The 16,735-nt window shown below is 38.4% G+C and overlaps 1 protein-coding gene across 2 annotated transcripts in view; it reads left to right on the top strand.

Moving 5' to 3' along the window:
- Nucleotides 1-16,735, top strand: part of PLPP4 (phospholipid phosphatase 4) — a 46,428-nt gene that overhangs the window by 20,304 nt on the left and 9,389 nt on the right. The window contains exons 4-5 of one of the 2 annotated variants that reach the window (XM_063163099.1): nucleotides 2,531-2,594; nucleotides 3,805-3,929. The exons of the other annotated variant lie outside the window; for it this stretch is intronic. Coding sequence (XP_063019169.1) covers nucleotides 2,531-2,594; nucleotides 3,805-3,929 — 189 coding nt within the window. The remainder of the gene's footprint in view (nucleotides 1-2,530; nucleotides 2,595-3,804; nucleotides 3,930-16,735) is intronic. 2 annotated transcript variants of the gene reach the window in all.

Below are 16,735 nucleotides of genomic sequence, written 5' to 3'. Positions count from 1 at the left end.
GAAATTCTGTTTTACTGGCTAATTTGCACTTTATTTATTGCCCCTTACATGGTAAAATTAGAGCAATACTCAGCCTTGCTTTAACTAGGTAGGATGTAAATGGCACTGTGTAATTGGAAAAAAAATTTTTAGACAAGGCTTAATTTCCATAGATTATTCTTTTTCTAGTTGCTCTCACACAAGTTTTGTTTTGACTGCTGCCAGTCATTTGTTGTAAGTTCTGAAATGTCTTACAGTGATGCCTCCCTGACAAGTCCATTCAGTGGAAATAACTCCTCATTCATGAAACACACACAGTCAGTTCTGAGCCTCCCTCCCTGTTGTGTAAGCAGGAAAGGAGCTTAGGCTCAGTTCCTCCATCACTTACTTTCACCTTTTTCTTCTAAGAAGACTTTATTTATTTTTTCCTGCTATTTTTCCTTCTGTTATTCCCTCTATAACATCTAGAAGAAAAGTTCCCAGCTTCCCCAGCATTCCCCTTGCTGCCCAGACTAAGGAAACACCAACCTTGATGTTCTGTTCAGTTTGTGCCATAAGTGTGGAACTTCTTGTGCCTTATTTGCCACTTATATACCAGTTCAGGTGCACTGTACTCTAATAAAATTCAGTGTCTGGTGATGTGAAGGTTCATTAGGGGTGGTGAGCCTCTGGTTTGCTGAGATCTGGCACAGAATGTCCATAAAGAATGATCAGGGAGTCCCCCAAAAGGTGGATTTCTTTAAGCATGATGCATGGAGGGGAGAAAAGGTGAAAAAGAGATGAAAATTCTTTGCCCCTCATATAGCCATTAATAGAGAGAAAGGGATTCAATGCACCTGGAGTAAGGGAGGAGTTAATTTAGGTGTCCTTAAGCCTTCCCCTGGGAGTTCTAAATCTCTCACTGACTGGATTATATGACTTCAGATGGGCAATAGGGATCTTTCTTAAATGAAACAACAGCAGAACAAATAGATTTATTTTGTTTTATCATCCTGCATTCATACTCTCACTTGATGCTTGGCTTGCCAGTGTAAGGAATGTGCAACAGTGAAGGCATAGCTCAGTCAGGTGTACAAGGAATAATCAAGACAAAACTCAACAAAGCAATAATTATTTGTCAGGTGTACAAGGAATAATCAAGACAAAACTCAACAAAGCAACTGAATTTTACTGCCTGTCTTCAAAAGCAGATATGTTTTTTAAGAAGGGCAGTGTAGAGCTGTGGCATTGCTGGTCATCTGCATTTGACTTTATGGAAAATTTTCCCATGCAATTTCCATAAAAACTGAGACAAAACAATGGAATGGGCAAACAGAGCATGGAATTGAGTGGTCACTGTGAACACAGATGTTGAAAGAAGAGTTGATTTAACAGCATGGGTGTCTCCAGGATTGACTTGTTCTTTCATTTTTCCTGGCATCTATTGTTACCTTCTGAGAAAACCCTTATTTTTGCTTTGATGAAGGTCCCACTTTTTTCCTTTTTTTAACTTTAAAAAAATATAACACTATAACACATTTTATGATCTGTAATATCCTCAGGCAAAGGTTTTATGGAGACAGGATGAGTGCTGCTGAAGTGCAGCATCTGGGGCAGCAGCCCAAGGAGAAAATAGCTCAGTGGCTGTCATAATCAAAGCTGTATTACTGTAAATGTTCTGCTGGAAATCAGACATTTGCCTGATAATTTTTTTTCTGATGGGAAATAAAATTCATTGGCTCCTGGTTTGCAACAGGGAGCTACGGTGTGGACTGCAAAATTAAGTAATTTTTAATGTAAAATGTGTCTATGTGCAGGATCCAAGTGCCAGTGAAATCAAGGCAAAGATCTCCAGAGGCTTGAGATGAGGTTCTTTGGAAAGTCTGGGGACTTGGCATGCAAGCACAAATAGAAGAGATGATTAATTCTCACCTAGTATGACAGTTCCTTCTTGTTCTCCAATTTTATCAGAAGAAAATTGTTAATCATGGGAGCAAACGTGAGGGAAAACCACTGAAATATTTAATCAAAACATCCAAATCCTTTTGAAAGAGAAATAAAGTCATCCAATTGTAATTTTGGCCAAAGGCAATTCTTTAGCATGGAAGTGAAGTGTTTAATTGTATCACACATACACACACATATAGGTACACATATATCTACATGTATGTGTAGATATATCAATATATCTTGTGTATTGGTCTATACAGGGATTCTGCTTGACATAAAGAGCATGAGAGTTTAATCTGGTAAATTACAAAACTCAAAAATTCCAAACCACAGTACTTCATTCTCTAATTTTTTTCCCATTTATTGACTTATGCATGTGCAAATGGCATGGTAGGAAAACTGGCTTTGTGTAAGGAAATAAGAACAAAGTAAGTAATGATTATTACAATGCTCTGAGGTCTCTCCTTAGTCTGGTTAACAAGAAAAACAGTAGGTTAAAAAAAAGATCATTCAGTTTTCAGCCCAGTAATGGTTTAAGTCTGTAAATCAAATGCTGTAATGCTGCAGTTTATTGCTTGGCACTTGGGTTATTATTGTTCTCTTTGTTCATTGTGTTTTGTAGCTGTTTCCTTGGCTCTAGCCCTGAATGGTGTCTGCACAAATACTATTAAATTAATAGTGGGAAGGTAAGTCTGTCATGTTCTAAATGATGAGTTTCACTTGAGAGGAATGGAGACAGGCTGACAGCTGCAGCAAGTCCCAATAAATAGAGAGCTGCTGCTCCAGAGCACGTGGAGTCAGAGGGGCCCTGTGGGGCTGTCCTTGGCCTGGACAAGTTGTACAGGTGTTGTACAACTTCATTAGGTGGCACCCCACTGTGGCAGGAATCCATGGCCGTGTTCTGCTGCTGGTTTGGCTGGCTGGCAGACCCAGACAAGAGAGGGCTTTGGGAGGAGTGGTGGGAGCTGAAATCAGCTCATTAAATTGGCAGCACGGGAGAGGAGAGCCACAGCATGTGGGAGCTCAGATGCCAGTGCCCCTTGTTCTGATTAAACAGGAATCAGTTCATTTTGTGAGAAGCAGATTCTGTGTCCAGGTGACATCAGCATCCACAGCAAAACAAACCTGGCAGTTGGGCAGTAAATGGATTCCTTAGTAGAAAATTTCTTTAGGGAAGCATTACTTTGAATGAAGGCCTTAGAAAATATGTTTTAGATAATTTTTGTCTCTTTATCAAAATTTTTAATAATTTCAGCTGAAAAATACACGTTGACTTGAGTTCATACACTGTCAACAGAGTCCAGTGCTGATTTGTTGCTGGGATGTTTTGCAGCATTGAGGAAGCAATATTTGTGTTTGGTTTCTGATGAACCCTCTCTGCTGCAGAGCTGGTGCCCTGACAGTAATGGCACTTGGCACTTTTATTTGATGGGTGCTTTTAAAATAATTAAGAATACACCCACTTCTTTAGACAGGAATAAGCTCATTTATCCTGCACTCCAAGCCAAGTATTTTGCTGTCAGCTTGTCTCTGAATCTGTGATTATTCACTTTTCTTCACCACATGGTTTATTGGCTCAGGATCAGTATGACACCAGCCTAACCTACAGGACCAGCTCACAGCAGGGTCAGGAGAAGCTGGGAGGTTTGCTCAATGCACTGAGACAGCATCAAGGCTGGTTTGGATTTTGGTGGCTGAGTTTTGGATGTTCTGAGCTGGGTGTTTCAGCAAAACCTGTGAAAATTTGAGAGTCATTACACTTTGTGCAAAACTGACCACTCTAGGCAAGAGTAGCCTGCATGTGTGTGATAAGCAGTAAATGTAATAATCACTGTGAGGTTTATTTGGTACTACAGCTTTTTTTTGTATTTTTAATATCCATGGTGTTTTTTGTAGACCGCGTCCCGATTTCTTTTACCGCTGCTTTCCAGATGGAGTAATGAACTCTGAAATGCACTGCACAGGTGATCCAGACCTGGTCTCTGAAGGCAGAAAAAGCTTTCCAAGCATCCACTCTTCCTGTAAGTTCACTTGAATACAGTGCCTCTTTTATAAAAAGCTGTTCTTTCTGTGGTTTGGGGTTGCTCTTTTTCTTCTGGATCATGAACCTGATTTTTGTTGGAGGAGTCTGAATTCCTGACTTCCAGAAAATCAGAAATTTCCTTCTGGAAATAAAATTGTGAGTCTGTGACTCTTCCTCATCTTGAGAACCTGAGATCATTCAGAGTCACAGCAGGACTGTCAGGAGAGTGAAGGATATTCAAGGTTCCAGAACACTGTGATTCTGAGGGGCATCTGCTCCCCAGTGCAGACCTTTGTCTGTATAGTAAATATTTATTTTTTTATATTCCAGTGAAGTAGCACAGTACAGTCACTCTTCTTTTGGCTTTGAGGTGGTCCTCAATCTTGGTCTCATGGTTTGATCAGGTACCCCCAGTTTGTGCTGCATCCTGCCCGTGTTTAGGTGGCTTTTTGAGAGTTAATCTACCTGATTTAATTAGTTTTACTAACTGAGGTGTTTGTAAAGGTTCCTTTTTCTGTCTTGAGAAGATGAGTTCTAGTGTGTTTTATGCCATATCTGATAAAACTTCTTTTTATGTGTAAAATAACCTGATTACTGTAAGCTTCTTTGGGTTTTTTAATTTGGCCAGTAATGTTTGTTACTTTCAGCTGTTCTAAGAGCTGCCAATTGAGAACCACTAAGTTGTATCTATGGAATTTTTTTGCAAGTGCTGACTTCAAATTGCCTAATTGTACAGAAGTATATATTGCAAACAACTTGGGTGATGAGATGAATGAAATTGTCAGCTGATTTTTCTCCTTTCTTGTTTGAGTCAAATAAGAGAGTATTAGATGTTTGTGGCTGTGTTATAAGCTTTAGTTCCAAGCCAGTGGGGCAGCCACAGGAGTAGTCCTGGGGTTTTTCTCTTACCTGGCACTGGTTGTATAAGCTCTGAGTTATGGTGCTGAAGCTCACACCTAATTTATTGGAGCAGAATCATGTCCCAGAGTATTTAGATCAAAATTATGAGAGCAGCTTTCTCCATCACTGACATAAGATTAGTGTGGCTGAGTTGAGTGCATTTCCCACCACAAAGCCTTTTATTAAAATGTGATAAGAATGAAGAGATATTATATATTCAGTAATTTTTATCACTTGGTAAGTGTATGTTAGAGTTTAGAGGCAATTCTGCAGCTGCTTGAACTACTTAGCTGTTTGAAGCCTGATGTTATAATATCTAAGCCTCTGAAAAGCTTTAAAAATCCATACATGTTTTACTCTCATAATGGAGAAGAAAAGCATTTAATTTGACAATCATACAATGCTAACCCTTCTTCTCTGCAGCAAAATTATTTCCATAACCAGAATTGTCAGTTTTATCAAGAACAGTTTATAGTTATGATCACAAATTTAGTTTCTTGCTATTACTTCATTCCCAGTGGTATAAAGAATGGAAACCAAAAAAGTGTTATGGGAAGCACACCATTATGCTGCTCTCCTACACCTTGAAGCAGTGAGGATGTTTGGGATATAATAATTCATGTTTGCAAATTGTGATGTAGTTTTCCATTTTCTTAGCTCAAAGAAAACTCTTAGCTTTTCCTGTCTTCTTAACGTGTGGCTATTTATGAACTTTCCTTCCATAATCTCAGTCCAAAATTTTTCCTTGGCACCTTTCTCCCTTCCTTCAGCACAAGATTGTTACGAGGTAAAGTGAAGGAGTTCCACTCTTCAGATTTCTGTCATTCTTCACTGTTTGTTGTGAAATTCATGGAACAGCACCAAAAAGGGTTGTTTGTTTGGGTTTTTTTATTTTTTTGTTTCTGTTACTGTTTAGGGGATTATTTTTTCTATTTCATGACTGCAGAAATGTAAGTGGTGAGGATGAGGGTTGACATAAACCATAGTACCTCTCTTGGTATGATGGTTTTAAGTAGCCCACTACAGTTTGGTATTTCCTACTTCACTTGAACCCGTGGGGAAAATAAATCACAAGTAAAAGCTGCCAGGCAGCTCATAAAGAGAGGTTAGAAGCTTCAGTCAAGAGCCATTCTCATCTTCAAAACAGTTTTTCTTAAGGCATTTCTAGGATAGGCTGTCAATCACAAGCTTTGTTATACCAGGATCTAAAACTTCATCCATGCAAGACGAGGCCTTGAATGAGAAAATCCGCGGTGCTGTAAATGGGGAGCTGTGAGAGGGTAAAATGCAGGGATGTGTGTCAAGGGTGACAGCCCTGGCACTCCCAGGTGGCCTGGCCTGACCTTGCTCACTCCATAAAAATGTTGTGAACAGCCTGTTGCCACTCTTAGAGCCAACTTGTGTCCTGAAGGAGAGTTCTCCTTTCTTGGAGCACTGATGATTTCCTTGGCTTCACCTCCTGGGCCAAGGAGAGCATGGCGTAAAAGAAGAAAAATGTGTGGAGCAGAGACTGTTTCATAAAGCCAAAGAGTCACTTGCATATTCCACTGGATCAAAGAAATCTCTGGATCTTTTGGATTGTTTGGAGCCCATTTTGCTTCTTTTCCACTGTGCTGCCAATCTTGTGAGAGGAGATGGACCTTTGGCTCCATTTCTGCCTGTGTCCAAGAGCTCAGAGGTGCTCCTGAGTGGCACAAATTTTGCTGTTCTGACACCCAAAATATCTCTGAAATATACAAATTTTTATTCCATATTTAGCATTTCCACGGTTTTATAATCCATTGGCAATTTAATGCTAATTTAAAGCCAACACCTGTGATGGAACCATGCAGCCTCTCTGTGCCCATACTTCATCAAAACAGTGCTGTTTAAAGATCATAAATGCAGCATTTTTTCCTGCCTGTGTCCTGCCTGTGTGCCTTCTGAAGAGTTTTCTTGCAGAGAACTTTTGGGCAGCCTGCCCTGGAGAGGCCTCATTGCATCCCCACCTCTCCAGATGTTTTTTCCCCTCATTGCAACAAGATGGAAACAGCAGCAGCAAGCTACAGATGAAAAATGAGCAACCAAATGGATGGACATACAGACAGAATGATTGAGTGTATTGAATGAAACAATTGAACAAATGGTGCAGAAATCAGCAGAAAACCTTTTATTGGCAAGGATTACCCAGCATGCCAGCTGATGAAAAATGTGATGTATATGGATAAAGAGAATTTAACTGAATGCAACACGTGCAAGAGGAAAATTAAGGTGAATGAACACAGAACAATTAATTGGACAAGCCATGTGCACAACTGGGAGCTGAAAAGATCACTGAATTTGCAGGCATACATTGTACTAATGGGGTGGATAGACAGCTTTTTGTAATTGATTTCTTCCTTTTCATCTAATGCCTGATGTCATTTTGACATTTGTGTCCGGCTGACAAAATCTCTCCACAAACAAAACAGGAACTTACGAGTCCTGGAGTGTTATTTATCTAAAAATCAATTTACAATGCTTGTAAATCCAGGTTTGTATTCAGTGGAGCAATTCCAGGTAGGCTGAATAGGCAGTAATTAAAAATGGAAAAGAAATCAGTAGGGTTCATTTAATGAACAGTTCTTTGTTACTTTGAGTAGCTTTATACATTTGCCAGCTCAAGGAAGATTTCACAATGTGCCAGTTTTTATACAGGCTACAAGAAGTGAGCATTTCATTGGTACTTGTGTGGACAGCGAGGTCTGAGTCTATTTTGGTGACAGAATTTAGAATTTGTACTATTACCATGGGGTCATGAGAGAGAATGCCAGCTTTCTAAATCCTGTGTTAGTCTTAAATTGCAGTTAGCTATAATTGGTTAAAATTGCTATAATTGGGTAAATTTCTTTGTTTGGAGAATATATCTTAATTTTTTCAGCGAACATGTTCAGCCTGGAAGCCACCAGGGCTTTTTCATGCACAAGGAAGGCTGATTCTGCTTGACCACATGTCAAGAACATGTTTAATTAAGGTGACAGGAATTCTGAGCCTGTTTTCCATATGAGAGCTCACATTTCTGAAAGGGTAATAATCTAGGGTTCATGAGCTGCAGCTTAAAAATTGTTGCAATGCCCTTGGAGCTCTTGAGAGTTCTCAGAAGAGAGCAGAAGAGTATGAGCAGTAAATTTCCTGTGATGTTGCCACGTCACCAGTTGGATGTTTGGAAGGAAGGGGGAAATAGAGGGGCAAATTCTCTTTTCACTTTATATCCTGGTAATGGCACAAATATAAACTGGTTCCACCAAATTTTACAAGTTGGATTTTGTCCATGTCTTTTTCCAGTTGCTGTCTGAAATGAATTTAGGCTTAAAATATGAATCCAGATCATCTTTCCAAGTTTTGGATACAGAGCTCTAAATCAAAGGAATAAAGAACTGATCCATTGCATTCTAACTGAATCCTTGACCCAGATTTCACCTGTAAAAATGAGGACAGGCCACCAGCAGCAAACAAAAGTGCTGCAAAAGTAGTATGGGTTTATGTTAAAATGGATAATAAATGAATCTTGATTTATTGCCAAAACCAGGATAACTTCATGGCTGCATCTGAAATGTTCATGTTCATGTGTTGCTCATCAGAACAGTAAGCAGCAAATCAGCATCACAGGCTTATTTCAAATATTGTTCAGTAAAATGGGCTATTTAGCTTAAAAGAAAAAATTAAATCCTAGATAGGGAGCTGTCCCATATGCTGCTGTGATTTTAGCAATGGAGTCCTTGTACAAGCAAATATGGGTAAATAATAGTAACAACACAATTTATTTAGAAACACCAAAAATCCTCTGTGAATTTAATGCCAGATTCTTGACCTTGTTTGCTTTCTTAGAGGAAGTGATTAATTCTTCATGATATAACTCCCTTTAGGCTCTTATTCTGCTCACAACATTTGCAAGCAAATTGCAGTTGCCAGTTTTGGCTTCAGCTTTACTTAGTGAATATTTTTAAACGTGTTATTTCTGAATTGGCCAGAACTATTGAAGCTGTGTTTTTCAGCTGAGGAATTAGATTAGAGGAAGGTGCATGAAACTGGTTTTGGTACCTTTGTAATGAAGCAAAAATAATGGCTTGGTTAATTCAAGCTCCTTGGGGCTTGTCCTGCTGAGTTTTGGTGGTCAGGGGGAGATGGAGCCCATGGTGGCCACAGGACCCACAGAGACATCCTGAAACTGAGGTGTCTGCTGGGAAAAAATGAATAATCATTTGCTACTCTGGTTGATATCGACTTGCAGCTGGATTCACAGAACTCTGAGGATAAAGGTGCCTCTGGAAATTGTGCAGTTCCAGCCACAACAAAGCAGGGTCAGGGTGAGAAGGTCCCAGAGGATGATTCCCACTTGAGTTTTGATTTAAAGTGAAGATTCCACAACCTATCTCACAGGGAACCTGGTCCAGTGCCTGACCACTCAGTGGAAATGTTTATTATATTTAAATGCAATTTCCTGTGCTTCTGTTGGTGCCAGTTCACCTTGTACTGGCTGCCACCAGCAGAGCTGGGATGTTCTTCCCCCAGTCCAGGAATTTGCATTTCCCTCTGTTGGACTTCAGGAGATTCCTGCTGGATATTGATCCCTGAGAGAAAGATCCCATCAACTGGGATGGATTTTGGAAGCAAAATTTCCTAAAAATTAACCATTTTAACATTATGGCTGCAGAGATAATTGAACTTTCAATTTCACGTTGGATTGAATGGATTTATGGGAATAAAATGAATTAAAAATTAACATATCCTGTGTAAAATTGCTATATAAGCAGCAAAACTAATAAAACACTCGTTATTTTTATTTTTCTATCTGCAATTTAGTTACTTGAATTAGTTTGAAAAGTTGACTTTTGGATAAATTGTGTCCTTTTTTTTAATAAAAATCTTTATTGAGTCTAGAGATGCCTTTTTGAAAGGAAAAAGTAGAGTTTTGAAGAAATAATTTTGTGGTAGCATCTCAATTTTATATTTACAGAATGAATGTTAACACAGAGCTGTGCCAGAGCTTTCATTTCTCATGTGGGTGTTTTTGTTTTTCTTCTTTTTATTATATTGCTGAAAGAGGTTTGTAGAGATTACTGTTGAATATTGCTGAAGAAATCAGAGAATTCAATCAGGAATCTGAAATGAAGAATGCAATCAGAGGCAGTGGGGACAATAGCAGTGACTTGTGTTGTCATGTTTTTTAATTACCTCCTTGATGAACAAAGGTGCCTTGATGTGTTTGAGAAAGTAATGGCCCTTTAGAAGTGAAGAAGAAAATTATTTCCTTTGCCTTTTGAGCTAAAGTTTACACTTAGAGACAAAATGGAAATATGGAAAAAGCTGAAGCTAAAAAAGTGAGCTGCAAGTGTGAGTAAATCTCTGATCTTCACTCCAATAAACCAGTTTTCCCAGCAGCTGCTGCTGGTTATGGGTTATTAAATTGCTGTTTCTTGGTTATTATATCTGTTCAGTTTGCTTTCATCTGTGCAGGAAAGGAGCTTAATTACCTTTCAGTCTAATTCTTCCTTTCTTTTTACTTAACTTTAGGTTTTTGGGCAAATTTTGTAAGCTAATATTAAGGTATTGGTTTCAGAGGCTGCAGAAGGCTTTGTTGTGCTGCTGTAGATTTCAGCTGTACCTGAAGTAAAGAGCATTGTTCTTCTGCCTGACCTTTTCTCTTCAAAGTTCTCTGAGTCACAGCAGAGATCTAAAGATCAATTTCCATCTGTGAACTGTGGTGACAGCTCTTCTCTGGAGTGAAATGGGTCAGAAAGCACAAGTTTGATTTGAGATTGGAGGGCTGTGAACTCAGGCGGGGCTGGCACTTCACTTTCTGGCCATCTCTGAGGAAGAAATCTCACTACAGTGCTGGCAAACGTTGAGATTCCTTGAAACTGCCATTGCAGCACATAAATCAGAGTATGCAGGAGAGTGTTCTACCTGTGTTAGAGCTACTTGGGAGGAAACCCAAATATTCTGTGTCCATGGACACTTTAAACCTCTCTACTGAGCACTTACCTTTGTGAGCTGGGGTGGGTCTTTTCCACCCTAAAAGAATTAGTTGTGATCAGTCTCCAAATCCTCCTTGCACACTCAAATCCCCTTTGAGCAAAAGGGATAGACCTGACTCACACAAGATCATGTTCTTCTGATGCAAACAACCCTGAATCCAGAATAGTTTCATTAAAATCAGGAGTGCCAACTACAATTCTGCTATAAGCAAAAGAAAAATATCTCAATAAAACCCTTGAAATTGAGTGATAAAGTTAAAATGCCAGGCAGCTTCCTTTAGAGGTGGTTGACTGATTTATCAAACAGCAGAAATCTCAGTCATAACATTTTCTGAAAACATTAATTTAGGTCTCTTGAAAGCGAGGGGATATTAAAAGGCTCTTGAGATAAAAGCTATGAGATAAATGCAGGAAATCAAGTATACTATTTATGCCAGAAAGAGAAAAAGAGCACCTGCAATAGCCTCATTTGGATTTTGCTAATGCTGTCAGTTCCACATAGAAAACCTGAGTTATTAGGTAATTTATTTCCCCTTCCTTCTGCAGAACACTGAGCAAATAATGACATCAGTGTTTTCTCAAACAAAGCCTACATAACAATTATTTATGCAAAATGTTTTTAAAAGTAATACTGCTTTGTTGAAAACTACTGATTTGACTAGTAGAGGTTTTTTTTTTTTGGTTTTTTTGGTTTTGTTTTTTTTTTTTTTTGTTGAGGCTTTCAGTTTTCCTTTGTTTCAGCCTGGATTAGACAATGGGTTTGGAAGTTTTTCAGTCTGGTTCCTACATTTTTCATAAGCAACTGGGAATTTTTGGGGAATGATTATGTTGAGGGTTTCTGACCATGTTGGAAGGCAATGAAAGTTGGATTTGTGGATGAAATAGCATGGGAAGTATTTTTAAAAAAATCACTCATAGGGGAGATGGGGCAAGGAAAAAGCCTCTGGATGATTTTACTGAGGGAATTAATCAGAAAATAGAAATCAGAATGATTGACCCAATGTTTAGGCTATCAGAGCACTTCCACAGACATCTAAATATTTAAAACATCGCTTGCTTAGTCATGCAAGAAGTTCTCTACCATATGATAAGCTATTTTATTTTTCATTTCATTAGCCTGTCTTTGCTGGTCTCTTCACCCTGGGATCCACAGGACATGTGGGAATGATTCAAAGCTGTGCCAGGGGTGGTTCAGACTCAATATCAGAATAAATCTCCTTCCCATGGGGGTGGTCCAACACTGGAAGAGGCTTCCCAGAGAGCTGGGCAGTGTTTGCCAAGCCTGTCAATGTTTAAGAGGTATTTGGACACTGCTCTTAATAACTTGCTTTAGCTTTTGGTAATTTTTTAAAATTACAAAATAATTGACTAAAATGAATTAATTTTAAAATTAACATTAATTTCAAATGATTTTTAAATTATTGAAAAATATTTTTTTCTTAGCTTTTTCAGCTCTGCAGTGGTCAGGCAGCAGGAATAGATGATAATTGTTGGTCCCTTCCAACTGAAATATTCTTCTCTTTTCTGTTTTATTCTCCATCTTTCCTGCTCTGTCTGCCTTCATTACTTGCTTGAAATCAGTAAGTTTGTGTGGATGAGCACAGGAAGATCCTGTCTGAACAAATTGAATGACTAGTTGATGTAAATAACAAAACAGTCAGTAGGCAATGTTTAAAAGATATTTATGCTGTCAAGCAGTAGGATATGATATCAGTTTCTGGTATTTATGGCAAGGAGGCTGGAATCTCAATGAAAAATATCATTGAATGCAGAAATGCCTCTTGCAGCAGGGCTGGTGATGGGCGGGAGTTAAATAAGGAGCAGGAGAATAATTTGGGTGTGAATATCCATAGATCTGGCCTTGATTCTATCTATTGTTCTATGGTATTTCTTGGAAATAAGATTTTACCTCCAACAGCTGTAGTCCTGATATCTGGTTCACAGACCAGCACTGCATTTATTTGGGTGTGTCCCATTCCCCCAGCTGGACTCTGCTGATTTGGGCTGAAAGCATTCTCAGGATTACTCCTAAATTAGGTTTCCATCTCGTCCCCCTCCTCAGTTTTGGGAGAAAAAGAGAAAAATCTCTTGGTTTTTGTTTCTCTGAGCCATTTATAAGTTCTGTGACAGCAGCCTGGGTGTGGATTCTCCTCTCAGCCAGGTAAAGTCTCCACAGCAACTCTCAGAACATCCCAGCACTTGCTGGTGACTGGCTGGTTGTAAATATTTTATTGTCTCTGTCTCTTCACAATTGACTGCTCCACTCCGTGTTTGTCACTGTATATCATCAGAGATATTAAAGCTGATGGTATCATTGATGTTTTACACTTGCCTGATGAAGCACTAATTAAATTAACCCAGCATTTGTGGTGTTTCTTGCTGTGCCACTACAAAGAAAAAAGGTGTCTGGGAAATATGATGTCATTAAAATTAAAGGACAGGTGACTTCTCCTCCCCTTTCCCACTAAATAATTAAAATTAGTCAGTTGTAAGAATGAAAATATTTTTACATGTTAAAAGACATCCATTTGTTTGAAAAATTAAAGTGATTTATGTGCTTCAGAGCGGAGAAATTATTGAATTTCAATAGAAATGTTTGCTATTCTGTGATAATTTTTATAAAATATTACCTCAGTACTTGTAATTATAGTTGGGTATCTAAATTTGAACTGTTAATTATCTTTAGCTAGCAATTTCATGGAGGATAATCATATTTCCTTCACTTGAAAATGAACATTTTAAGTAACAAATGAGCTACAAGCCACAGGTTTTTGGCAGTAATTGCTGCTACTCCCCTATTTTCAGGATAAATCTCTTAATTAACAGCTGTGTGGCACTGTCTCACTGAAATATTTCATCCTTTTATAAAAGAATCCAGGGAAATATGAAAAGGATTTCTTAGATATGCAAGCAAAAAAAAAAAGGTCCTGAGGGGTTATTGCCTTCTTAATTCAAACTCTGAGTACACGCAGGAATGGTTCTGTTTAATGTTTCTGCCTCTTCTCTGACATAATTACCTGACAATACTCAACAACAAGGGCTGTTGGAATTCATGAGGGGCTGGGGAAATGAACTCCTTAATGTTCAGTTTTCCAGCCTTAATTATAAATCAACTCTTTTGAGCCTGTTTGAGGTTCAGATTGTGTGTATGCCTCAAAAAGATATTCCTTTTTTTCTGAATTAAAAAAAAAAAGTGATTTCTTAGTACAGGAATCCTGGAGGTGTAGAGCAGTGGTTCCTCACTGGGATTTATCGTACCTGGCCAACTGAATTAATTTATTTATTTATTATTAAATATTGTCTATAACATTATTAATAGTATTATTAATTTAATATTTATTTATTTATTTACTTACTTTTTTTTTATTCTGGATTTATTTTACACAAAGGATGTAGGGGCACTCTGGGGTTTGATTGGAAGGGACCTTAAAGATCATCCAGTTCCACCTCTGCCATGTGCAAGGACACCTCCCACTAGATCAGGTTGCCTCCTCTTCTCCATGGTGAACAATTCAGTTATTTAGGACTTTGAAATATTATATTTTCTCCCTTTTCTTTGTATATTTAAAAGTATTAATCCCAAATCCATTGTGTACTCCATAACAGACAGCAACTTTAGTTTTGCTGTCTTCAGTAGCAAACTTCATTCCAAACTAGCAAACTTCATTGGGAATGAAGATGCCCAATTTTCCAGTCCCTGACTTTCCAAAGAGAGTTAATCAAAAGTCTCTCTCAAGAGAGTTTTTGGCAAGTTTGGAGCCCATTGAATTCAGTGACAGCACAATCCTGCTGTGCAGCCACTTCCTCCTTGGTGTCCTGGTTCATTTGAAAGTGAAGGTAAAAAAGGCTCACAGTCATTTGCCTTCCCCCTGTCCAGTTCTACTTCTCTCCATAAAACCCAAATTAAAAGTTCCTCTTGCAGATGATGGATAGATCAGGCTGCATTGCTTTGCACTTTGCAGTGTTGCAGGAATAAATAGGATTTTCCTGTTTCTGCTGTGTGTCACACCATGAAAAGAGAAGCAGTGATTTTCTGTATAACCCTTCCTGCTCAGGCTGGGCACAGCCCTGGGGTTTCCATAGTTCTTTTTTGAAGCATTAAGGGGGATTATTTGCAGCACTAAAACTGGTATATTTCAGTAAACTCCTTGACACTGCTGACCATGAGTTTGACAGAAGCATTCTGATCCTCCACTGTCAAACAGTTCTATGCATGGAGAAACTCTTCAGCCTTTCTTCTAACTGTATTTTACATGCTAGTCTGTATGCTTGGGCCAATTTCCTTCAAATAAGTTTTAAATTCTTCTTCTTCTCATTATTATTATTATCCCTGAATGAGTGATGGAAATACTTGGCATGACAGGGGATTGAGCAGGATGTGATCCTTACCCAGGATTTTACTGATAATGTAATTACAGAAAAACAGGAAAGCAAGAAGTGACCCTGATCTATTGGTTGGAATTTGGTATCTCCCAGTGTTGACCTGGAAGATAAAAAATTGCTCTTGGTAGGGATTATTTGTTGTTAAATATCTGATAAATGTCCCCATGGCCATAATTTATATTAGAGCTGAAGAGGCAGTGATGTAAGGCTTGTGCCTAGGCTGTGCTTAAAAAGAGAAATTATTAACAGTAATTCCAGGATCTGAGCTGGTTTAATCTTCTCTTTACTGTGTTCTCACAGAAGAGGAATTTTTTCAAGATTTCTACCCACAGAAATGGAAAAGTAGGCTGTGGAACTGGTTGTTTTTAGGACTTTTGTAAAAGGTGTCATGAACTGAACAAATCAAAACTTAGTTCTCATTTTTTGGTGGCAATGAGATGCATCCTGAGGCCACTTAAGGAATTTCAGGTGAGATGAGGTATCTGGAAAGGTACATTAAAAATACATGTCACCAAAAAAACCCAAAAAAATTCATAAGAATTCACTGTGACAGTGGTGCAAAAACAACCTAATGACTAATGCTCTTGCTTTTCAGATAATATAAGTCTATTTTTGTTCTAACATGTCTCTGTCTCCAGCATCTCTTTTTTGTTTCCCAAGTCCCTGCATACATTTGTATTTTGTGATGTGCTTTTCATGTTGCTGCTGCTGAACTGTCTTTCTCTGTGAAAAGAAATTAATAAAGCTAAGCCAAAGGGAAGGTGATTGACTGTCCCAGTTGGAAAAAAGGAATTTAAAAATACTTTGTGAGAATAAGCTCATAACATTCTTTGGGAATTGTACTTCTATAAAATGCTCTTTGAATTGAATTTCAGCATTAAAATTTATGCACACATTTGGTATCATACTTTTTCTTTCAAGAAAGATAAATATTTCAGTCTTTGAACAGTGTGAAACTGAAAACATTCAGCAGTAGCCCTAGCTGCTGGAATTCCTCAGTAGGCTGCTGAGCAATTCCAGTGATGAATGGTCTGTGTTTGCACTTGGGAAATGCACAATAATCGCTGCAAAAATAAAGCATTGCAGACAAAGGGATGGATCATTTTATCTGATCCTTTAAAAGGCCATTCAGATGGTTGTTTTGTAATTTGATGACATTTAAGTGAGTTGAGGGGTTTTCTTTAGTTCAAAAACTGCTTAATGTAAAAAAGTCATTTATTGTGTGCTTAGCAAAGCATCCATTAAAACTTGAGAGGCTGAAAATCCTCCTGGGGTAGTTTAAATTTCAGAAAAACACTCACAAAAGCAATTACATTTTGAAATGAATAATTTATTTGGGGTGCTTTAGATCAGATTCTTGTTTACAGTTTCTCACCTTATGCATTTCAGCTTGGTAATTGGTTTGGTCTGCACAGACAGGTTTTTCAGCTCACCTAAATTCCCTGTCTGGAGGGAATCACGTGTCAGGATGGGATCTGTGCTATCTCCAGATGCTGTCATCCTCCTTACTCCTTCTGAACTCATT

This window comes from Melospiza melodia, chromosome 9, assembly GCF_035770615.1.
Source record: "Melospiza melodia melodia isolate bMelMel2 chromosome 9, bMelMel2.pri, whole genome shotgun sequence".
NCBI lineage: Eukaryota > Metazoa > Chordata > Aves > Passeriformes > Passerellidae > Melospiza > Melospiza melodia.
This window is presented reverse-complemented; position numbering and strand designations above follow the sequence as displayed.